Raw genomic sequence first — 25,565 nt, 5'->3', positions numbered from 1 at the left:
GTTGTGTAAAATCCACTTCTAGAAGTTATGTGGTATTTTTTTTTAACTTAGAAGGGAAGGAGGGAGGGGAGCATGAGCTATAGGATGATAGAATGGAGGGAGTAAAGGAAAGAGATGCTGAGATGAGGGAGAGAATAGAAAGGGAGATGAAAAAAGAGGAGGGAGAGAGAGAGGATTATTGGACATGGTGGTGGGAGAGGAGTGAGGTAGAGATGCATGGGCGCGGAGAGAAGGGGGAGAACATACTGGGCCGAGGAAGCTTCCTGGACTTGTATTAAAAGAAGTGCTAGATTGGGCGTGGAGAGAGAGCTTATGGGGACAGAAACAGAGATGGTGGGCAATGGTCTGAGAAGTTGGACCTGGGGTGGTGTAGAGGAAGAGGAAAAGAGATACTTGAAGGGAGAACTGTTGGGAAGAGAAAGGGAGAAATGGTGGACCTGGGGAAGGGAGGCAGGCAGGTAGGGGGAGAGATGGGATGGGGCAGTTGGGAAGAGAAAGGGAGAGAAGTTGGATCTTGGGATGGAAGGGAGGGAGGGAGAAATGTTAGGCCTGTGGATGGAAGACAGAGAGATACAGCATCTCTTTTTTTCCCTCCATTTCATTGTTCAGCATCAAAGGAGGAGGGAAGAAGAAAAACAGAAAAGAGAGGGAGCAAAATGTTGGATCATGGGGATAGATGAGCAGAGATGGACCCATGGGAGGGCAGGAGGGAAGAGAGCTGGGATAAGAATATGCTAGGAGATGGAAAGAAAGGGACAGGAAGCTATAGCCTGACCAGAGGAGAGAGGGAGGGGGATTCTTAAAGTGGTGAGCCATGTGGATGAGGTCAAAAGGGAGATGACAAGATGAGTGAGAGAGCAGTGAGTACAGTGGTAGAAATGTAGTAATGGAGAGTAGATAGAAGGGAATAGGAGGCTGTGAAAATGGGAGAGCTAGGTAGGGACTGAGAGAAGATGGAAATTTGAGAGGTAGCTCAACATTTTAAAAGAAGAAGGGTGAGAAAAAAGGCAAGATTTGAGTGGATAGAGGCAAAAAAGAAAAGAAAAAGTTAAGAAAGCTGAAAAGGAAAAATCAATACGTTGGACAGGCATAAGAAGGAAATGGAACGAGAGAAGAGGAGAAAAAAAAATGGACAGCAGACACTGGAGAGAGAATTAGTTGAAGATAGAGAAAAAGCAGAAAGAGAAACTGGGACCATGATGGAAAAACATCCAGACAACAAGGTAGAAAAAATTGTTTTATTTTGAAATTATTAACTGGAATATGTTAGTTTTGGGATATGTGCATCACAATTATTTTTGTATTCAGTGGCATAGTCATATACAGCTGATTTTGAGGAGGGACTGGAACCCAAAATTAGTGGATGGGCACCAAAGTTTCTTCCCACCTGAGTGCAATTTATAAATACTTGAGCTAGTGGGGATTCCCAAGCTCTGCCAACTGAAGACATCTTCCTCCAGTCTGGCAACTCAAAATCTTCAAGCTTTGCAGCCAATGGCAACATCCTCAAGCTGCCCCTGCTTTCATGCATGCATGAAAGCCAAAGGGGGGGGGGGGCAGGGAGGAGGGAAGGCAGCAGCTCTGCAATGTTGCTGCCAGCTGCAGAACTTGGGAAGTTGGAGGGGGGAAGATGGCTGAAAATTGGTGAGGCTTGTGGATCTCTACTAGCTACAACAGGGGAGATGTTCATTTTGAAGGAGCCTAAGCTCAAAGTGGGAGGCCCAAAAAAGCAGTAATATTTACCCTGATTAAACGATCCTCCACATGCGCTCCTGACAGCTGATTCAGCATCCCCACTCTGATAAGGCTCACCTCTGAAGAGGCTCACCGTAGCTGTAATAGAAGTGAATGGGAGAACCAGGAGCGCGCATCCCTGCTCATCAGAGTGGGGAAGTGGAAGCCTGTGGCTGCTCCCACTGTCAGCGGTGCACGTGGAGGATCACTCAGTCAGGGTAAGCATTATTGCTTTTTTGGGTTCCTCTCCACAGTGTCCCTTTAATGAAGGTTTATTATTAGATATGTACATCTTCTATATTAGTGATTGCAAATTTGGGACCTGCTCAACCTTTTTTTTGCTCATCAGCTAGTGTTAGTGTTTGTGCGGCCCCAGAATTTTTTTTTTCGTCCAATGGGGCCCAGGGAAGCCAAAAGGTTGGACACCCCTGTTCTAAAGCATTATGTTGTACTGTACTGGAAAGAAAAATACTCTCATTTTCTTCTGGGCTGCATTTTGATACTATATCACCAGCACGCCATGTGCCTTGTAGGCGGAGCCTGCATGTCCGTTATAGCTAAACAAAACTACAGCTACAAGCAGCTCTGGGGACCAAATTGGTTGTCCGTTATATTTGAAAGTCCGTTATATGTGAGTCCACTATATGCGATGATTTTCTGTATGTTTATAAAGGCACACAGACGGGACCAGCGGACCTCGTCCGTTATAGGCGAGGTTCCATTATAAACAAGTCCGTTATAATGAGATTATACTGTATCACAGTGTTCTCAGCAGTGATTTATATCATTGTGAGAAAGTAAGTGAGATGGCAAGGAGCACTTCCTCACTCAGGAAACAGTTTAGCTGTCTGACAACAGATGGCGCTAAACTGCAAGAAAAGGCCCCAGGTCAGAGGGGCAGGGATCAGAAGAAAGGAGAGTCAAAAGCCCTGACAGGATGTAGAAGCAGGGAGGTTCCAAATGTAGAGTTAGTCCAATACAAAGAATATTACCTTATTTCCTTTGTTTTTGTTTTATTTCTGTAAGATAGAAATAAAATGAATGTAACATAGTAGATGACCCGAATGGCCCATCCAGTCTGCCCAACCTGATTCAATTTACATTTTTTTAATTTTTTCTTCTTGGCTATTTCTGGGTAAGAATCCAAAGCTCTACCCGGTATTGTGCTTGGGTTCCAACTGCTGAAGTCTCCGTCAAAGCTCACTCCAGCACATTGAAGCCCTCCCAGCCATTGAAGCCCTTCCCAGCCCATCCTCAACCAAAAGGCCATATACAGACATGTGGAAGGGCATAATCGAAAAGGAACGTCTAAGTCCGTTTTCGTCTAACTCGCAAGTCGTCCAAAGTAAAAAACAGCCTATGACACATTTTCGAAAAATACGTCCAAAATTTTTTTCTTTCGAAAATCGTCTAATTATACGTCCTGCCGATCTGATCGTCCAAGTCGCTAAATCATCCATCTTTATACCACATTTTCGTCCATGTCAAAAACGCCTAGAACAAGCCCTGTTGGACGTGGGAGGGGTCTGCAAAGTGATGGACTGAACACCCAGACATGGCACCTAAATAGTGGGGTACCTTACAGGGCACTGCTGTGAACTTCACAAAAAGGGTGCCATGTCCTCTCCTCACTACAGCTCCATTATAGGTCATGGTGAGCCCCCCAAACCACCTCCAGAATCCCATAGACCCACTTATCTACCACCCTAATAGCCCTTATGGCTGCAGGAGCCACTTATATGCCAGTAAAAAAGGGTTTTGGGGGTGTATAGGGGAGTGCACATATTTAAGTATCAATGCAGTGATTACAGGGGCTTATGGGCATGGGTTCTCCTCTCCATGAGTCCCTAACCCACCCCCAAGCCGGCTTAAGCCGCCTGTGCTGGACGACTAGGCTTTCCTATGCCAGGCTGCCAGGTGATGATGGTCTGGAGACTGAATTTTAAAGGTATGATTATGATTTTTATGGGGTTGGGGGGGGGTCGGTGATCACTGGGGTAGTGTGTGGGGGATCTGTTTTATGTGTTTACAGTGCTTATCTGGTGACTTTAGGTGGGTTTTTGTGACTTAGACCATGTTTTAAATGGTCTAAGTCACAACGTCCAAGTTCCATCGATCCTGGCCTGTATAACTTTCGGTTATACATGCTGTAAGACTAAGTCTAAGCTGGCCCACGTCCCGCCCTCGACACTCCTCCTGAAACGCCCCATTTAGCTTTGGTCGTTCAGTGGCACTATGAAGGCCTAGGTCGTTTAGAAATATGTCCAAAACCCGTTTTTATTATCGGCACTTGGACGTATTTGGACATTGTTCGTCCAAGTGCCGACTTAGGCCGGTTTTTAGACGTTTTTCTCTTTCGATTATGAGCCCCATACCATGCAAGTCTGCCCAGTACTGGCCTAAGTTCTTCAATATTTACTATTATTTTCTGATTCTAGATGATCTGTGTTCATCCCACACTTCTTTGAACTTTTGCCACCATTTTCCTCTCTACCACCTCTCTCGGGGGCACATTCCAGGCATCCACCACCTTCTCCATAACGTAGAATTTCCTAGCATTGCTCTTGAATCTACCACCCCTCAACCTCAAATTATGTCCTCTGATTTTACCATTTTTCTTTCTCTGGAAAAGATTTTGTTCTAAGTTAATACCTTTCAAGTATTTGAACTAGAGAATAACACAGAGAAAAAAATTTGTCCCCATTACCGCCCTGTCCTCACAACCACCGTCCCTGTCACTGCCCCGTCCCCATGACCACCGTCCCTGTAACCGCCCCCGTCCCCACTCCATCCCCGCAACTACTGTCCCCGCAGCATCCATACAAGCCTCAGTACTGCAATATTTAGCTTATTCCTTCCTTATAAATCAAAGTTCTGGCTGCTGAACTAGAGAAAGAGATGTTCAGCTGACAGGGCTTTGTTTTCATCAACACAACTAATATACTCCTTTATCCTAAAGCAAAAAAAAAAGAAAGAAAATAAATAGAAATTTTTTTTCTACCTTTGTTGTCTGGTTTCTTCTTTCCTCAATTTCTCTTCATTCAGTTCCTTCCATCCACTATCTGCCTTCTCTCTGCTTCTTCAATTTGCTCTGTTACTGTGCCTCTCCCTTCCATCTCTCCCTCCATACACCCCCAATTGGTCTGGCACCCATCTTCTTCCCTCTACTCCACCCATAGTCTGGCATTTCTGTCTTCTTCCCTTCCAGTGTCTTCTCCCCACTCTCTGTTCCCCATGTCCCTTCAGCGTCTTCTCCCCACTCTGTCTTCCACAATTCCCTTTAGCATCTGCTCCTTTCCACTCCCTTTCAGCATCTGTTCCATTCCTTTCCACCACAACCCATCCCTCTCGCCACCCCCTTCAGCGTCTGTTCCTTTCCACCGCCCTTCAGCACACGTCACGCGGTCTGACCATCTCCCTCCCTCTTATCTTTGTGGCACGTTACAGTGTAATTTGTGCAAGCTGCTGGAGCCTGCATGAAGTCGCATGCGTCTGCGGGCAGAAGCTTCTCCTCTGACGCAACTTTCTTTCCCCCCACTGTTTCGGCAGGTTATCTTCAGGCTGGCTCCCTCTTCCTCACTGCTATGGGCAGCGGCCCCAACATGCGTCCTGCGCCTGAACCGGAAGCCTTCTCTGACGTCCAAGGTTAATGCCTCTGATGATGGAATCCCCCAACAGCAATAGTTTTCTGTTTTGGGCTTTTTTATTTGTGCTTAGGGTGCTCTTGTTCTCTTGAATTACTTTCACTGGTTCCAGTCCCACCTCCCTTCTATTTTCTTGAGTATCACAGTGTACTAGTGCAGCAATGGAATTCATTAGAAGTAATATTTGTGAAGGTGGATGTTTCTGTGTTACATGTCGCAGTCTTCCTGAGCCTACTGTGACCCATTTATTTCTGGGCGTTTTTATTCTTTGAGGTAGAGGTAGAGGTGGTAAGTTGGTATGATTTTGTGGAGTGCTTTAATTGTATTCAATTCCTGTTTAAGTTTGCAGAGCTCCTCCTTAATACTAGCAAGTTGAAGACAGATGAAGCAAGCCTTAAGCTTCCAAATAGTGTGCTTTGGAATTATAGCACCACAGTGATTGAATAGAATAAAGGTCATCTTGATTGGTTAGGAAGTGAATTGATTTGAGTAGTCCTGATTATTTGGTTCTCTTTATATCAGCAGTGATCCGGGGGAGGTGGGGGTGAGGGGAGGATGCGTGGACTAAAAGTCTTACTCTTTTCCTATGAGGAGAAAGAGGAAATAAGATGTAGCAGAGGACAGATGTGTGATTCTGACCACTTTTGAGTTCATATGGATCAGTAGTGTAGCGAGGGTGAGGGGCGCTCCTGCCCCGCCCTCATTTCCACCACCCCTGCTGCGTGCCTCCCCCCTCCTTCCCAAAACCTGCCTGCCGCCTGCACCCCCTTCCCTTCCCCTGTACACCTCTAGTTAAAGTTGTTACTCACATTGGTCAACAACGTGCTCCTCGTGACCCCATAGGTTCTCCCTCTGATGTTACTTCCTATGCAAGACATCCGGAAGTGATGTCAGCGGGAGAGCCAACGGGGTCGCAAAGAGCACTTTGTTGACTGCTGCGAACAACAACTTCCACTAGAGGTATGGGGGAAGGGAAGGAGGGCATGCACGTGGAGGGAAGGAATGGGAAGAGGCGGGGGAGAGGGAAGAGAGGAGGAGGAGTGTTGGCACCCCGACCAACATGGCACCCGGGGCTGATAACCTGGTTCTGGTCATTGCTGAGATCCCCTTGCACAGCAGGACTTTATGGGGAGGGGAATTGCTGCATGGCATGTCAGGCAGGATGCCTGTTTTACACTTGGTAAGGTGATTACCACACTCAAAAAAGCAGTTAATGGAGGCTGTAGCAGTGGGCCACGCAGTGAGAGACCCAAATGGTCACAAGCTTCTACTTGGCAGGTTCTTGGTAATTTTATGGTGGTAGAGGGGTTGCAGGGCTCGGAGTATATAAGCTGTATGGCTTCTCTATCTCAATATTCAGTGCTGGCCACAGTCTGGGCACTAGCATTAAATATCTGGATTTAATGTACTTGTGGTATCTGGCATTTAAAAAATGCCAACCAGTCTGGTTGAATATTGACTCATTTGGGTTTTGTTTCATTTTTAGATTTTACCCTTTTGGCACATCATAGATCTCCACAACCTCCCACTGCAGGAATCTTACAAGCATCCACGGCCTGCTCTCCTTTCCCAGGTTTGAGACGATTCACCCTCCCCCCCCCCCCCCCGAGCTCCTTCACCCCCCACTCCCTACCCTATCTGGCTGCACCACAGATCTTCAAGCAGGAGGAATCTCCCTGTTGCATTTGCTTCGACACTTTCTTGTTTTCTAAATGGCGCTGCACAACTGAACTTGTACAGCAGAATTTGGAGACCCTAGAAAAGAGCTATTTAAAAATTTGGGTGGTGGGAGAGATCTGGACTTTTATTTCTCATTTTTTTCTTCATTTACTGTTTATTCCGTTTCTTCAAAATAAAACAAACAGCAAAACAAGATTGGCACTATCCCGTCTATGAACAAATTTAAGTTCAAAAGTGACTTATGGGTCTTAAAGTAGGACCAGAATGTGATATCAGAAGGGAGCTGAGGCCGGTGCAAGCAGCAGGTGGAAGATGCCACTCGCGCCGGTGAACATTTCGAGAGGGGGAGGGGCCCTCAAGCGGAAGGGAAGAATAGGGGAGTGTACGGCATGGTGATTCCAAGGAGCCAACCTCATCTGCTACGCCACTGCTAGTAATCCCAATTATTCTAAAGTGTTCAATGTAATGACTGTGTTAGCTATACATATTATTGTTTTAAACTGGAAAAAGCAATCTCAATGCATCTTATTTTGAGTAGTGGAATACCCTCTGTGCACATAAAGAAGTATTAGCTTTTAAGGGTATCAGCCAGTCTTTCATAAAGCTTGGTCTCCTCTGGACTCTCATTGTTCTCATTCCCTGATGAGATATTATGTACAACTCCCCTTTTTTACTATGCTACGATAGAGGTTTATACTGTGGCCTGGAGTACTAAATTCTCCGACGCTGCTCTGTTGCTTATAGAATTCCTGTGAGCATCGGAGCATTTAATGCCCGGGGCCACGGTAGAAACCTTTATCACGCCTTAGTAAAAGAGGGCCATAATTTTTTATTCTATAGTTCTACAACAATAACGTTTTAAACACTGATGCGTTTTGTTCTTTCTTATATACTGCTCTGAAACTTGTTCCTGCATGTATTGCAGCCAAATGATATATACTGTACATCATGTTTTATTGTTAATTAAAAATTTTATAAATAAAAATATTTTTTTAAAATGTTTTGCTAAAATCTAAGTACACCACATCTAGCGCTCTTCCTCGATCTAACTCTCTGGTTCCCCAAAGAAATGAATCAGATTTGTCTGACAAGACCTACCTCTAGTGAAGCCATGCTGCCTGAGATCCTGCAATCCATTTGATTCCAGAAATCTCTCTTCCCTCTGTTTTAAAAGCATTTCCATTCATTTACTCACCACAGAAGTCAGACTAGCTGGCCTGTGGTTCCCAACCTCCTCCCTACTTTCCATTTGCTGAAGAGGGACCTCTGCCATCAGAACCAACAGAAGAATATCGAGTGCCCTGGGCAAACCTTCAGTCTTGTGCCCAACCTCAGTTAACTCTCAGGACTCCAGACTCCCCCAAGATTTTGATGATTAAACTCAATGGGCATGATCATGCTAGCACTACCTTTAATGCAGTGGTCTCAAACTCATACCCTTTGCAGGGCCACATTTTGGATTTGTAGGTACTTGGAGGGCCTCAGAAAAAAATAGTTAATGTCTTATTAAAGAAATGACAATTTTGCAAGAGGTAAAACTCTTTATAATTTATAATTCTTTCCTTTTGGCTAAGTCTTAATAATAATATTGTCATTTATAGCTAAAGAGACATATGATCAAGAAACTGTTTTATTTTACTTTTGTGATTATGATAAACATACCGAGGGCCTCAAAATAGTACCTGGCGGGCCGCATGTGGCCCCTGGGCTGCGAGTTTGAGACCACTGCTTTAATGGAACATGGTATACAATGTATAAAACCACTAGGGGGCAGACTGTCCAATAAAGGAATCCTACTTTTCCAAAAAGAAGGATTAGGGTGAGGAATTGAATAGAGGGACTTCCAACTATTTAAGTGATGGGGAGGGGAGGAGAAGCTTTTTGTTTTTCACCTGCCAGCATTGCAGTTCATTATTATTTAAAGCAAAAAAAGAAAAGGGAGGACCAATATGTAGGGTTACCATCAGGCTCCAGAAAAAGGAGGACGGATTGAGACATCCGGGTTTTACTTCCATTTGTTTCAATAGAAGTAAAGCCCAGATGTCTCTATATGTCTGCCTTACTTCCATTGCTTTCAGTAGAAGTAAAACTCGGATGTCTTAATCCGTCCTCCTTTTTCTGTAGCCATATGGTAACTCTACCAATACGGTTCCAGAAGCTGCCACCCTAGGTGATACCCTGATCTGCCCAATTGTTAAGCCATTCCTCTCTGCCCATCTCCAGAACCACTTCTGGCTACAGTAAAGTACAGTGTGAGGGAGATGGGTTTAAGTGATGTTTTGTCTGTTTTACAGGTAGTGACTAAAAATTATTGCCATAAGCATAAGAAGATGAGATCAGCAGTGGATTATGTCTGTGTTAACAGAAGTTTCAATGAAATTAAAGGAATTTGTTTGGCAATGGAATGGCCAGATCTTTCCCATTTTCTTATAATATCTTGGATATACCTAATGTGACCGTCCCGTTTTTAGATCGCCTGTCCCGTTGTCCCCATGCACAGCTTCGGGACGCCGAAATGTCCAGTTTTCAGAAAAAGCATCCCAAAGCTGTGCATGGGGACAACGGGACAGGCGATCTAAAGGCAATGCTTCTCCCTGCTTCTCCAACACAGCAACAGATCAGATGCATGCAGCAGCGACTGCACAAGCCTTACCCACCCCCACCCCCGTCAATTCTGACATTGGAGAGGAAGTTACAGGCCAGCAAGGCAATGATTGGCTGGCCCGGTACTTCCTCTCCAATGTTAGAATTGACGTTGGGGGTGGGGGTGGATAAGGCTTGAGCAGTCGCTGCTGCATGCATCTGATCCGTTGCTGTGTTGGAGAAGCAGGGAGAAGCATTGCAGGTGTTATCACTTCCTTATCTGACTTCTCCAGAAACTCTTATATTCATTACTTGTCCTTTAGTAGGCTCAGGTTGCTGTTGGTGCAGAATTTTGCTAGGGAGATAATAAACTTGAACGAATGGTGGAAGATTACCTTCCGGAACTTCCGAAATTTCTAATAAATATCTCCTGAGCATATCTCTAGGTGTTACCATAGTTATTCTTGGAAAGTTTATCAATCTCAAATTATTACTACGTGCCTGATTTTCTAATAACTCCACTTTTCTTCTAAGATTCAAGTTGTCTTTAATTATAGCTTCCTGGAGTTGTTTTATTGAAACCATATCCTGCTCAGTCTTTTCAAGTAAACTATTAGAAGAAGTCATATCCAATTTTAATTTTTCTAATTCTTCTGAGTGGTGGATAAGTTTATTTTCAATCTGTTGGAAATTGGGACTAATTACCTTCCCAAAATTTGCTACCAGGTCCCAAAGGGCTTCTAAGGTCACCTCAGCAGGTCTATCCCAAAAAGTAGCTTGTATTGTAGTGCAGAGTCTCTCACCTTCCTTGGTTTGTTCTGGTTTCTGTTCCTTCTGGTTCAATCCTCCTCCGGGTGTTGTAAATCCCACAGAGTCTTCCCTGGAGTTTGCCCGAACCGGGATCTCCATTTCCAAGCTTCCTGGTGTTAATTTGTCTGCCTCTGGGGAAAGTAATACCCCTTCCTCCGGGGTTTCCTGACCCCTGGGTGAGCTGGCCAACTGTGGTGGAGGAGGCGGTGCTCTAACATCTGGGCTAAGGGTGGTGTCTGGCCCAAGAGGAGTCCCGTCGGTCTCACTCACACCCGGGATCCTCAGCGGGCTAGCGTTCGGATTCACCGCAGCAGCTCCATGCATCCTGCAAAGGAGTTCTTCGATGTTGCCGAGGGATGGCACCTCGGAGCACCACGAGGCGCCAGCAGTGCTCCTGCCTCTCCTCTTCAGCATCGCGTCGCAGAAATAGGTACGAGCACGCCGGGAACGCAGTCACCAGCCAAAAATCATTAAACTAGAAGAGCTCCGATCGGGGGCGTGTACCCGATCGTTTAGGCAGCGGCCATCTTGGATCGGGACCTTTCTGTCTTATCTGCTTTGCAATGTGTTAGCTCCTGGCAAACATAGACAGTTTTCTGAGAAGGGGTTGAGAGCTACCCATTTCTGTTTCTATAATTGACATTTTTTGTGGTTCTACTCTAGCCTTCTTCCACAGTGAACACCAAACAGAAATACTCATTTTGCAATTCTGTTTTCTTCTTGTCCACCTCAACGTCATCCTCCACTTCCCCCTCTTGTCTCTTAAAGTTTAGTTTTATTACACTTCCTCTTAGATCTAAAATACCTTTTAGAAAAAGTATTGTCATCACCCCTCCCCCATCTTCAGTATTAGCTAACTTCTCTTCCTTTTGCAACCGAAACTGGTTGGTGAGATTCTCTAACCTCAGACAATTTTTGGACAGTCTTAAAAGCACAATATTGCCTCATTTGACTCTTGTAATGCCTTATATTTTTGGGTACCTGCTTATGTCCTCCGTGCTTTACAAGATACTCAGAACACGGCTGCTAGATTAGTATCTAACTGTCTTAAGTTTGATCACATCATGCATGTTTTGTCTTTTTTACACTGATTTCCTGTGCTATGGCAAATCCAATTAAAAATTTTTATTATTTGTTTATAAGGCCACAAAAATGCCAAAACTATGGACTCTTAAATTGTACCATCTTGCATAAACACCATGATCAGCAAATATAATAGAGGTACTATCTTTTCAGGCAATCAGCTTACGAAATCTTCATTCCTTCACTTTTCAGGGTGGAGTTGAGTGGAGGAGTAGCCGAATGGTTAGTGCAGTGGTTGGCTGGCAACCTCAGGGTAACCTTTGACTCATCTTTCTCCAACAGATTGCCAAAACCTATCGTTTCTTTCTCTGCAATATCACTAAAATCAGATCCTTCCTTTCTGAGCACACTGCCAAGACCCTCATCCATACCCTAATGACCTCTCACCTAGACTACTGAAACCTGCTTCTCACTGGCCTTCCGCTAAAGAGCCAGGGATCTCAAAGTCCCTCCTTGGGGCTGCAATCCAGTCGGGTTTTCAGGATTTCCCCAATGAATATGCATGAGATCTATTTGCATGCACTGCTTTCAATGCATATTCATTGGGGAAATCCTGAAAACCCGACTGGATTGCGGCCCTCAACTTTGAGATCCCTGCACTAAACCATCTCTCTCCCCTTCAATCTGTTCAGAGCTCTGCTGCATGCCTCATATTCCGCCAATGGAACTATGCCCACATTACGTCTCTCCTCAAGCCACTTCATTGGCTCCCTATCTGCTTCCACATGACAGTTCAAACTCCTCTTAATGACCTACAAGTATAAGAACATAAGAATTGCCGCTGCTGGGTCAGACTAGTGGTCTATCGTGCCCAGCAGCCCGCTCACGCGGCAGCCCTTAAGTCAAAGACCAGTGCCCTATTTGAGTCTAGCCTTACCTGCGTACGTTCTGGTTCAGCAGGAACTTGTCTAACCTTGTCTTGAATCCCCTGGATGGTACTTTCCCCTATAATAGCCTCCAGAAGAGCAGTCCAGATTTCTACCACTCTCCGGGTGAAGAAGAACTTCCTTACGTTTGTACGGAATCTATCCCCTTTTAACTTTAGAGAGTGCCCTCTCGTTCTCTCCACCTTGGAGAGGGTAAACAATCTCTCTCTCTCTCTCTACTGTCAATTCGCTTCATTATCTTGAATATCTCGATCATGTCCCCTCTCAGTCTCCTCTTTTCAAGGGAGAAGAGGCCCAGTTTCTCTAGCCTCTCATTGTACGGCCTCTCAGTCACATTCTATCATAAACGTGACATATTGTAACCGTTCGGACTGTATATGGCACATTTATGAAATTAAGCAGCAAAGAACGTCAGTGAAAAGCTAAATAAGATAAGTCCCTTTCATTCGTATTGAATATGTATTAAGCTTCGGTTGAAGGTATTTTTAGGCGGTATGAGACCGTGGATGCTATGATGGTCCCTTTAGTGGCCCTTGTTATGATTAACACTTTGCACTGGGTTTGGGTCTGAGCACTTCACATATAATATTATAATGAAAGTAATGATGATTATTGCAGAGTAACAAATCTGTGATTATTTTGAGTATTGTGTGTATGTTTAACCCTGTAACCTATTCTGAGCTCGCTGGGGAGAATGGGATAGAAAATTAAATAAATCAATAAATATTATAGTTCTTAACCAATGTATTTTTAAGGTCCTTTTTAAGGCACATGCTAACAGAAATTAGTGAGTGCTGAATGCCATAACCGCTTCGAACTTCACGGTATAGCGGTATATAAGAAATAAATTATTATTATTATGTGGCCTATAGCAGTGGTTCCCAACCCTGTCCTGGAGGACCACCAGGCCAGTCGGGTTTTCAGGATAGCCCTAATGAATATGCATGAGAGAGATCTGCAAATAATGAGGGTGCCAGGCATGCAAATCAGCTCCATGCATATTCGTTAGGGCTATCCTGAAAATCTGACTGGCCTGGTGGTCCTCCAGGACAGGGTTGGGAACCACTGGCCTATAGGTATTGAAGAGCCCCCAATGACATGAGGCATTTAGTGCACACTAATGTCCATTGGTATAATGCTTCGTAACAAGATGCCTTAGTGTGCTATTATTAAGTTACTGTATATTTTGCCTTTGCATTATGTTATGATATTTGTAATCTGTCCTTTTACTAAATACTAACGCGAACATCGTATTATATGGATGTGTTAGCGTTTAGTGCGTGTTAAATCGGCAAGCGCGCCTTAGTGAAAGAGGGGGGCAAGACTGTGTTGAAATTTCTTTTTAAATATGTAGACAAGAACTGGGCAGTGGGCTGGACGGAGGCGAGAAGGGGGGGGGGTGGAATAGGCACTTACCAACCCCAAGGTGAGAGATGGCTTCCAGCTGCTTGTGTGAGGTGGCCTTCACGATAGCCTCGGGCAGCTTCAGGATGGATGGGAGGACTTCCCTGCAAAAGAGAGAAGAAATTCGGGATCCTAATGATTAAATGTGAAATAAGGTCGCATGTGCCTGGACAGCAAGGTCCTGCGTCTCACGGTGCCTGAAGCTGCAGGCCACCACTTCTCTCACCTGCTCACGCAGTAGGACGCAATGAGACGAAAGAGGTCTGGAAAGGCGACACTGGATCCCTCCAGCGAGACTCCTAAGAAGTGAAAACCAGCAGAAAGGCTGTTTCATTTACTAAGATTTATAACTTGCCTTTTGAAAGAAATTCTCTTTGGTACAAATAGTTTAAATAGCCAAACAAAGTTGTAACAGCAGAACTTAAACATGTATCACCGTCAGAGATCGTACAAGTAATACCTAGGAAAAACAGATAAATAAAAGGAAAACATTTGAGCACTGTTAAACAATTCACAGAGACAGAAACCAAGAATAAATTATCAACTCTGTCTCTAGAGAAACAGTAATTTCATTGATACTTGGATAGCTGAAAGGCAGATCTTTATCAGAACCCCATGCAGTGGTCAACATTGATACTTAAAAAGCAGCAATACAGCATGCAGAGCTGAAAGGTGATCTTCATCACAGTTCCATGCAAATATCACACTGATACATATAGGAAAACAGCACGGACAGCTGAAAGGTAGCTATTTATCAGAGTCCCATTCAGATATCATACAGATTTACTCTGTCCATCATCTCTTTGATACATCAGCTCTACACATTCTAACTCATTCCTTTGTCATGACAAAATTTGACTACTGCAATTCTCTACTACAGGATGTTTGAGTACAAGATATATTCATAATTTCCAGCTTGTACAAAATTCGTCCATTAATTACCGACTCCAAAAAAATACGGCCACGTCAACCCTCTTCTGTGCACAGAACACTGGCTTTCTGTCTCTCATATAATCACCTTCAAACTCCATTCACTGGGCCTCCTTTACCCCTTTCGTTTATTAATCCCCTCTGCTCCTTCTAGGACCCTCTGTCAACTCACTCAGACCAATTGGTTATATTTTCATTCAGAACTATCTTTTGATTCCATTCGCACATGAATTTTCAGTGTTTCAGCCCCCATTCTTTGGAATGCACTCCCCTTAACGCTTCACCTGGAGGAATCCTGTATTAGATTTAAATCAGTTATAGGCATCTTTAAAGAGGAAACACTTTAGACTGCTTTTGAATTTCTGCAAGTTTCGTTCGGCTCTTAGGTATAGAGGGAGAGAGTTCCAGATCAAAGGGGCAGTAACTGAAAAAAATAAGGGTACGACAGGTGCCAGCAATTTTTAACCTTTTCCCGTCTCCTATTGTATTTTCCTTCTATGTATTCTTTCTATAAAATTTGTGGTTCTCCCCCTTTTCCCATTGTTCATGTATGTCTAATAATTAGTTTAATGTATGTCTAATAAGTTGAAATGTTTATCTTCCAGCTATTTTTAAATATTTTGTACGCTTTGTACTTTTGGATAAGCGTTTAATCAAAAACTTAAATAAAGATAAAGATCAAAGATAAAGATCAGGCCTGAAGGATGCCTAGGACTCATTTGCTGCCTCAGACTAGTGAGCAGCATTCTATGTCGTTCTTTTCTTCCCTTTCATTGAATGTCCTTTCCCAAGTTTCAAGTTTATTTAAGAGTTTGATTAGATCGCTTTTTCAGAATTTCAAAGCGATGTACAATAAAAATAGGGAAGACAAAGAATTTAGTAGACAATGACGTGAACACGGACACAGGTATACTATAAAACAAACGGGAAACAGGAGGAACTATAATCAATATAGGAAAGAGGACAAAAAAGGAAAAATACATAAGGATTGAACATATCTCTAAGCAAGAGCCTCGCTAGATTTAAGATTCAAAAGCATTTGAGCCTCGAAAAGGTTATGATCCAAAAGCATCCTTAAACAGGAAACTTTTTAGTTTCCCTTTGAATTTATCTAAGATTTTTTTTTCTTACCTCAGCTGAGCAGGTAATAAATTCCAAATTTGAGGGGCTGTGACTGAAAAAAGGGTATTATGCCTTGTATGTATTTCTTTATTTAAGTATTTATATACCACTAATAGTCTAAGTGGTTAACATTCAGGTACTCAAGCATTTTTTCCTGACTTACTCTACCTAATGTACCTGGGGCAATGGGAGGATTAAGTGACTTGCCCAGGGTCACAAGGAGCAGCATGGGATTTGAACCTACAACCGCAGGATGCCAGGTTATGACTCTCAGAAAAGGTATAGGAAGATTTTTGTCCTCTGATCTTAAGTGTACGAGAGGGGTTATAAGGGAGAAGTACTCTTTCCAGGAACATGTCGACGTCGACACCTGTACACTTCTGGATGCTTCGAGCCATGGCCACTACATTTAGTGTGCCGTGGCTTGACAAAATTTGCGAGACACTGCAATAAATAAATACATGTGGCTTTAGGGCAGGGGTATCAAACTCAATCACATTAAGGAGCCAAAATCTAAAACACAGGCTAAGTCACAGGCCAGACTTCACCCAATCTCCGCCCCAGACTTCGCCTCCATAAAAGTACTAATTGTAACACCATTTTTTCACAACGTCAGAGGGGCCTGCGGCTTTGTGCACACTGCGGAAATGAGGTAGAGGGAGTCAGCCAGAAGATAAAACACCCGGGGGGGGGCGGCAATGAAAATGTCAGATTGCACTGTGGGCCGCATAAAACGGCCAGGTGGGCCGGATTCAGCCCGTGGGCATTGATTTTGACACCTGTGATCTAGATCCTAAGTGGAACCACCTTACCCATTAACTGAATGCCTAAGGACTACAAGGACACTTTTACCAATGGGAAAGGAGGCAGCTGCCCCAGGACCAGCTTAACAAGGGATCAATAAATACATAAAAGGAACTCTGAGCACAAGGCTCACTTCGCTCCAGCATTTTCCTTCCCCTCCATTGGTGCAGCTGCTTCCCAGGGATAAAAAGCAGCATAAAGCCACGGAGCTGCTGTCAGTTCATATCACTGATGGTTCTGCTGGTCTTGCCCAATCCTGAAGTCACTTCCTGTTTCTGAGGGCAGTACCAGCCCTGGGAAGCAAAGTAAGCTGCACTACTGGACCAGGGGAGCCCCATCCACAAACGTAAACCCAGGGCCCCATGAGTGGTTCATGTGACCCTAAGGGGCACAGCTTTTCAACTGTTAACCTCGCTCATGAGCTTGGTATATTATCACTAGAGAGTGGGTCTCCTTACCTGAGGGACCTTCCTGGATGTAGAAGTGGGCAACAAAGGAGGGTTGGCAGGTGTCAGACAGGCGGACGCAGAGGACCTTCCTTTGCTCTGTTTTGGATTTCCGCACTAGGAAGGTCTAAGGGAGAAAAAGACAGAGAATCATTGGTTAGATCAGGTGTGGGGTGGTTATGGCGTCGCCCTGCCTGTTCATGACCACTTTCTAACTTCCACCTGAGACTTGCTCAGTTTGCCTGCTGGAAAACCCACTTTCTTCCTCACATCAGGAAATGGAGCACAAAACACAGGATGTGCTTTTCCTCTGTTCTATCAGCAAGAATATATCCAGTGCTTCAAAATCTATATGTCCAGATGAAAAGGGATTTTGAACTGCTATATAGCTGGTTCCAATCCAAGCACCACAGAGCAAGTGGATATTCTTTTACCTCTGCAACAACATAAGCAGAGTACTGGAAAATAGCCAAGAAGGGAGTGTCTGATTCTGTTCTGCATCATATGGGGCAACAGCCTCTCTGAAAATTATGGGACAGATCACAGACTTATCTAAAAATTTGATCCCTAGCCCATCACAAACTTCATGAAGAATTCCACACATATCCCTGGTCACGGTGGCCTCTAACACTCAAATAAGAGTCACAGGCTTCTCTAAAAAACACAGTCAGGGCTAGCTCAAAGGATTGTGGCTCCCTGAGCCAACTTTTGGTTCAGAACCCTCCCTCCCCCCTCCATATATCAGGGTACTACCCTTCCCTCCCCCAATCTTGGAGCTCCTCCTCATACATATCAGCTACTTTCTAGCCAGCCAGCACATCTGCATAAACCTGACTCATCCCAGGGGTCTTAGAGGAAGGATCAATTTCCATGTGCTGCTGCCCTGGTGGCTGCCTTCTTCAAAATGGTGCCACTAGGGCAGTGGTTCCCACACCTGACCTGGGGAAGCTCTAGCCAGTCAGGTTTTGAGGATATCCACAATGAATATTCATGAGTTAGACCTGAATGCACTGCCTCCATTACACGCAATTCTAATTTATGGGCATCCCGATTGGCTGGGGTTCCCCTTGACAGGGTTGTGAACCACTGCACTAGGGGGTTCAGACTGTCATATGAGAGAAAAAAATATGGCAGCTTGAACCCCTAACAGTAATACTGCAAGACTGTCACTAATGGTCAGAGGCACCACTTTGCAAAAAGCTCTAGAAAAACGCTTCTTAACCCAGCCCTTGGAGCACATCCAGAAAGTCGGGTTTTCAGGACATCCACAATGAATAGGCATGAGAAAGATTAGCACAGAAGAGGCTGTGCATGCAAATTAGAGAATGACACAGGGACAAATGTGCCCCCATCCCCGTCCCGTCTACGCAAGTTCTGTCCCTATCCCATCCCTGAAAGCTGTCATCGTCTGTACAAGCCTCAAACACTTTGAAATCATAAGTGTTCGAGGCTTGTGCAGATGACAACAGAGCTTGCAGGGGTGGAACAAGGACAGGGATGGAGATAGATCCTGTGGGGCTGGGGACACATTTGTCCCCGTGTCATTCTCTAATGCAAATCTTTCTCAAGCAAATTAATTGTGGATATATTGAAAACCTAATTGGCTGGGTGGACCCCAAAGACTGGGTTGAGGAGAACTGATCTGGTGTCTTCCCTCTCCTCTCTCTCTTCCTGTGCCAGTGTTTCCCCCTCTCTCACTAGCCTCCCCCAGCATTCCTGACTCTCTCTTCCCATGTTTAGCATCTTTCCTTTCTCTGTCCCCTCCCCATATCCAGCATCAATCTCAATCAAATCTTTACCATTACAAATGCTAACCAAAATAAAACTCCTTGGTGTTATCTTCGATAGAGAGCTCTCTTTTCACGACCACATAAGTTCGATCGTAAAAACCTGCTTTTTTAAACTTCGTATTATTCGATCACTCTGTCCTATCCTAGATACTGATTCAATCAATATCTTGACTCATTCACTAGTCATTTCCCACCTAGACTATTGTAACTCCCTCCTTAATGGACTCCCCCAAAAAGAACTACGACGACTGCAATTAATACAAAATTCTGCAATAAAATTAATATACAAAAAAGGTAAATTTGATCATGTTACTCCTCTCCTTAAAGAAGCTCATTGGCTCCCCATCACGCATCGCATCACCTACAAAATCATCTTACTCTCCTTTAAAATTAAACTTTTCCATCAACCACTATTCCTTGATAAACTACTAATTCCACAATGTTCCCCTCGTACTTTAAGATCCTCTGACCAAAAACTCCTCTTCATTCCTTCTTTAAAAGAATTCTATTACACCCGAAAAACCAATTTCGCAGTAACTGCACCCACACTATGGAACTCTCTTCCACAACATTTACGGGACGAACAAAATTTAAACAAATTCAAGACCAGCTTAAAGACTTTCTTATTTCAAGATGCTTTCGGTTGAATCTAAATCACTCTCCTTCTTCTCTTAAGTCTCTCTCTTATTCGTTTCCCACTCTCCCTCTTTCTGACTATTACAGCGAATAAGTATATGCTGCAACAATGTTACCCTAATCCTCACGTTCTATCCCCTCCCCACTTTCTCCTTCTTTACTAAATTATGTAACTTCTCCCCTCCTCCCATTATCTCCCTCACCCTCCAGTTTGTCTAGTCTACGTCATATACGTTCACATTATTTTATAACATTTTTAGCCTTTACAAAACACTGTTAACCGGCCAGACATTTGCTTGATGGTCGGGATATTAAAAAACTAATAAACTTGGAAACTTGGAAACATCCCTTTTTCTCTTCTCCTGTATCTGGTATCTATCCTCCATCTTTCTATGCCCTCTGAGTCAAGCATTTCCTTGGTTTATCAATTCCCACCTCCCATGTCCAGCATCTGCACTCCTTCCTAATCTTTCCAAATGTTCAGTATATCCTGTCCATTTTCCTATGCCATTATGTCCAACATTTCCCTTCCATCTCTCAGGTTCCAGTATCTTCCCTCTATCCCCTGGTCTCTATCCCCTGATCCAAAATCTGCTCTGCATCTCTCTATATCTCTTTTGCCCCTATGACCCCATCATGCCCAGCATCTCCCTTCACTGTGTTCATTATGTTTCTTTAATCTCCCCATATCCTCCTGTGTCAGAGGTTTCCAAACTGTGTGCCCCAGTGCACTACAGCAAACTTACAGGGGAGCCATAGCAAATTTTAAGAACTCAGTGGAATGGCTGGTGAGGATGCCCAAGCCCCATCGGGGCACTACGAAAAAATCCCTTAACACCAAGGACAATGTGAACCTAGAAAGTTTGGGAACCACTGTTGCATATTCAGAATCTCCTCTCTATCTTTCATCTCCCACCTTCCATGTATCCACCATCTGCACCGTCTCTCCTGATTTCTCCCCATATCCAGCATTTGCACTCTCTTCCCATTTCTCACCATGTCCACCTTCTCCCCATTTCTCTCTCTGCTGTCCAACATTTTCCTTCCATATCCCTGTCTTCATCATATCAAACATCTCCCTATACAACACCCTATTTGATCCAGCCTTCCATGTACTTTTTGACTCCCCTTCCTATCCCATGTCCACTATCTCCTTTTGATCTGTGTTCCCCCATGTCCAACATTTTCCCTCCCTCCCCTCCATCCCAGCCTCAATACCTCTTCCTCTCTTGTGACCTCTCCTCTACCCTGGGGTCCAACATGTTTTCATTTTCCCTTCCCTTCCACCCTAGGGAGCCAACATTTCTCTATCGTGGGATACTGAGAGAGGTGCTGGGATGTAATACAAGTATAGAAAGCTAACCAGGTAATAAGTATGGAAACCCAACCAAGTCATGAATGTGCAAGACCGGAGGGTTAGGACTTCGATGGGAAGATAGGACTTCAATGGGAAACCAAGGTGGCAAGGGGGCCCCTTCTGGTTATTCAGACAGGTCGTGACCTGTTTGGGCCGCTGCGGGAGCGGACTGCTGGGCGGGATGGACCTGTGGTCTGACCCGGCGGAGGCACTGCTTATGTTCTTATGTTCTTATCTCTTCTCCTTTCCCTCAGGGTCTGGGCTTAATATGTCTCTCTTTCTCTTCCTTCATTTCCCCTGCTGTTTACTATGTTTCTTTCCTTTCCCTCTGTTCCCAAATAGAGTATCTCCCTCTTTTTCACCTATTTGTGGTCCACCAGCAGCTAACCCCCCACTCAAGTCTCTCTGCCAGCACTGAAGCCTTCCTTATGCCATGTTCAGCCCCTGCGGTAACAGGAAGCTACATCACAGGGTGCTGAACAAAGCAGAGGGAAGGCTTTAGGACTCACACTGGCAGTAATGTGTGAAGTATTACTGCTTCTGGTGCCTTCTGGAAGGAGACACATTTGGAGAGAGACATGGATGGGAGGTTATTGAAAGATGGGGATTACCAAAACCAGGGCAGAGAGAGGGAAACATGTGAAGGATGAGAGATGAGAGATGGCAGAGCAGGTGAGGCAGGCTTTCGACACCCTTGAGGCTTGGTACCCTAAGCCAATGCTTCACCTGGGGTTTATGCTTTGAACCAGGCCTAACCACAGGGAACATAATCATAGACTTTGGTAGCAGTGACAGCCCTAAGTCACAGACTTCTCTGTTGGAGAGTCTAGTTCTCACCCCTGGTGGCTCCCTCTGCAGGATGTGCAGAGAAGTGGCAGAATTAACGGTGAGGGGCAGCCAGACAGACTGGGTGAGGAGCAGGCGATCCAGGACACTGATGCTCTTTAGTGAGCCACGATGGATGGGCTTGTGGGATGAGCAAGAGTCTGGGTAATCATACACTGGGTCTGTCGAAGGCCTGTAGAGAGAGGAGCAAATTATATCATTCATAATTGTTGTAAGGTCTCAGCATTAGATGGAAAAGGAACTCACTGCCAAGGTCACACACAAAGAGATGATGATAGAACCAGGGATTATATAGAACTAAGGGGTAGGGAGAGAAGGCATTTGTCCTTCAACTCATAGTTAGTGAATAATTTATCTCAGTTTACTTCTGATTCCAGGTGAAGGTTGTTGGAAAGCAGTCACAGTCATGAAGAAGAGCGATACCTGGTGGCTGGGTTTAGAGCAGAGAAAATAAAGTTCTGGAAGGAGCATCAGGACTGTTACAGCAATGAGCAGTCCAGGGAGAGTGGAATAACAGAGTTTCCGAGTTACCTATTTCTAGGAAGATTTTAGGCCAGTTTGGACTACCGACAGCCCTATCCTGGTGAATTATAGGACATTCAGCACTGACGTCATTAGGTGGAATCAGGAAATGCAAAGCAATCCAACACTGCTTTGGGTATAAGTTTAAAACCCAGTGAGGGTTTTGGTCTCATTATAGCTCAGAGACAGTTTTAGCTTCATAACCGAGTGAAATCCATCAATACTTAGGGCTCCTTTTACTAAGGTGCGCTAGGGCTTTAACGCAGAGGATAACACGCGCTACATTGCCGCGCGCGCTAGACCTTAACGCCAGCATTGAACTGCCGTTAGTTCTAGAAGTGCAGCGCGCAGTGTAGCACGCGGTATTTTCCTGCGAGCGCTAAAAACGCTAGCGCACCCTTAGTAAAAGGAGCCCTAAGGTGCGCTTGCGTTTTTAGCACGCGCAGCAGATTAGCGCACGCTAAACCCACGCTACGCGGCTAGAACTTAACACCGGCTCAATGCTGGCGTTAGCGTCTAGCGCGCACGGCACTCAATGGTCACTCAGTCAGTGAGAGACAGAATCTAAGTAGAAGGGGGGCCGCTGAAAAGTTCTCAGCCCAACTAAGAAGAGAATGATGTGGAGCCATGAAACTTTCAAGTTATTCCACACTTTTCTCGACACTTTGTTTCAACGATATGAAATGAAAAGTGTGGAATATCTTGAAAGTTTCATGGCTCCACATCATTCTCTTCTTAGTTGGGCTGAGAACTTTTCAGCGGCCCCCCTTCTACTTAGATTCTGTCTCTCACTGACTGAGTGACCATTGATTAGTTTTGGATCCTAAGAAAACTGTAGTTTGCCGGCAGTTGGGCAGTAATATATTACGCTAATATATTACTTTTGTTTCAGATCTTTTCATTGATCATTTTGAACATATAACTCATTAACACTGTAATGAACAGTTGTCATAAACATTCATAGTAAGAAATAACATAAAAACTGATAGAATGTAGAGAGCTTTGACTCTTATAGCTCTCCATAGAAAATGAAAGGTAGCAATTTGTTGATTACACTTTTAAATCCCATCCCCCCTTCTGGCAGGACCTCACACCACGTGCTCGCAGTAGACTTTTGAATCTTTAAGATTTTATTCCCACTCTCAGCTGTTGGACTGGCCATGGATTCTTGGGGAGGGGAGGGGAGGGGAGGGGAGGGGGGGATGGGAGGGGAACTGATTATATTGTTGAAAATGTTATTTCCTGAATGGCACTACTGTTTGTATTTGCTTCTTACTGCTGGAATAATAAAAATCATTTAAACGTAAATCCCATCCCCCAACCATCAAACCCAAAATGATCCACACTGAAATGATCCCATAAACCATCGTTCATAATCTTAAATGATTAAGAACCTGAGAAGGACAGGCAGACACATAAGTTTGGTAACAAGTAATTGTAATGATTACTCTCATGCAAACTAATAAAATCACCATTACTTTTTCCACTAATGAGTAATATGATGTCTCATTACTTTAAGTGGAGGGGCATTTTTGATATGACATACAAATCTGAGTTTGGACATTTTGCGGATCACACATAAAAATCCAGTAGCGAACATGACCATTTTCAAAACAGAATAACAGCTAATCTTTTGTTTTGAAAATGGTCACTTCTCAGATGTGCATATCCTCAATGCATCTATCTTTAAAAAAAAAAAAAAGTCCATAAGAAATGTGTACAAAACAAGCTATTAGGATGTAGGAGGGGCCAGCATTTGTAGTAGACTGGCCATACAGACATCCCAGGAGAGCTGTGGGGCACTTTAGGGGGCACTGCAGTGAACTTCACATTAAAGGTCCCAGGTACACATTAGAGAATGGCACTTCTCCGCGGGATCTATCTCCTTCCCTGTCCCATCCCCGTGAATTATGTCCTTGTCTCTGCCCCATCCCTGCAAGATCTGTCATCCGTATAAGCCTCAAACACTTTAAGTTACATCACGGAGGGACTCGGCAGAAGGAAGGCCCCAGAGTTGGCCTCTGATTCTTCTTTGAGACATGACTGAGGCTTATTCAGATAATATAGGCACAGGACAAGTGGGGAGTTGGGAAGGAAGGCACCAAGGTGCTGACCCACTTGGGTGGATTGCCGCTGTCACTGCTGGACTCATGGTGGGGGAGAGGATTCTGCTGCTGCTGCTGTCTCTATGACCCATGGGTGGGGATGCTGGCTGGTTGCAGAGCTGAAGAGAAATGAAGGAAAAGAGGTGCTGAACCTGGTCTGGGGGCTAGGGGAAGATAGGGGCTGGAGCTGGGGGGGAGGGAGATAGGGGTTAGAGCTGGAGGGAAGAGACAAACAGGGAAGAGACAAACAGGGTGCTGGACCTGCAAAAGGGGGGTGTTGACTGGAACTGGAAGAAATGGATTTAGGTGCTGGACCCATGGGAGGGGTGCTAGAGCTGGAGGGAAGGAACAGAAGGGCTGGACCTGCAGGAGGTGCCACTGGAGCTGGAGGGAAGGGACAGAGGGGCTGGACCCATGTGGGGGTGGCTGGAGCTGGAGGGAATGGAGAGAGATGCTGGACCTTTGGGGGTGTGTGACTGGTTCTGGCGGAAAGGGAGGGAGATGTTGAACCTGGGAGAGGAGAGAGAAGGGAAGGTAAAGAAAGATGCTGAATCAAGGGGATGAAGGAAGAGGAAGTGAAATACTGAACAAAGTGAAGGAAGGGAGGAAAGAGAGAGGATGAGAGACACATTGGTGTAAGGGAGGGGAGATGCTGGATACAGAGAGACATCTAAAGGAGGGGGGATGGTGAGCATGGATGGGAGCACAGAGACAGGGACATAAAAGGGAACGCTGCAAAGGGATGGTAAATAGACACAGAGGGGCAATGCCAGACATGGAAGGGTATATGGATGCAAGGAAGATGACTAGACATGGTGGAGAATAGGAACACAGAAAGGAGATACTGGACTTGAGGGGCATAGGGACACAGAGGAGTGATGGTGGTCACGGGAAGGAAATAGGGACAGAGAATGGTGATGGTGATGATGATGAAGGCAGAGTTCACAGGGGTGAGGTGGGGAAGGGATGGGGACAATTTTGACCCCGCGTCATTCTCTAGTCCTCATCTCTATGGTTGACTAAACCACCCCCTAGGCTACTCCAGGAACCTGCTTCCTGCTCTACTAGGACTGGCCATAACATCTGAAACTGTCATACAGGAAGTTATATACTGTTTCATTCACATATTTGGGGGAAAGGGGTCAGTGTCAACTGGGAGAGTGTAGGTGTGTGTGTGGGGGG

At 44.8% G+C, this 25,565-nt stretch overlaps 1 protein-coding gene across 3 annotated transcripts in view; it reads right to left on the bottom strand.

The window, feature by feature from the left end:
* Positions 1-25,565, bottom strand: part of RIN1 (Ras and Rab interactor 1) — a 52,690-nt gene that overhangs the window by 16,700 nt on the left and 10,425 nt on the right. For all 3 annotated transcript variants that reach the window (XM_033957244.1, XM_033957243.1, XM_033957245.1), the window contains exons 3-6: positions 21,748-21,928; positions 17,140-17,254; positions 14,052-14,124; positions 13,838-13,929 (exon numbers count right to left, since the gene is read on the bottom strand). In XM_033957244.1, coding sequence (XP_033813135.1) covers positions 13,838-13,929; positions 14,052-14,124; positions 17,140-17,254; positions 21,748-21,928 — 461 coding nt within the window. The remainder of the gene's footprint in view (positions 1-13,837; positions 13,930-14,051; positions 14,125-17,139; positions 17,255-21,747; positions 21,929-25,565) is intronic.

Source organism: Geotrypetes seraphini, chromosome 8, assembly GCF_902459505.1.
Source record: "Geotrypetes seraphini chromosome 8, aGeoSer1.1, whole genome shotgun sequence".
NCBI classification, from domain to species: Eukaryota; Metazoa; Chordata; class Amphibia; order Gymnophiona; family Dermophiidae; genus Geotrypetes; species Geotrypetes seraphini.
Note: the sequence above shows the minus strand (reverse complement) of the source record. Positions and strands in the feature narration are given on the sequence as shown.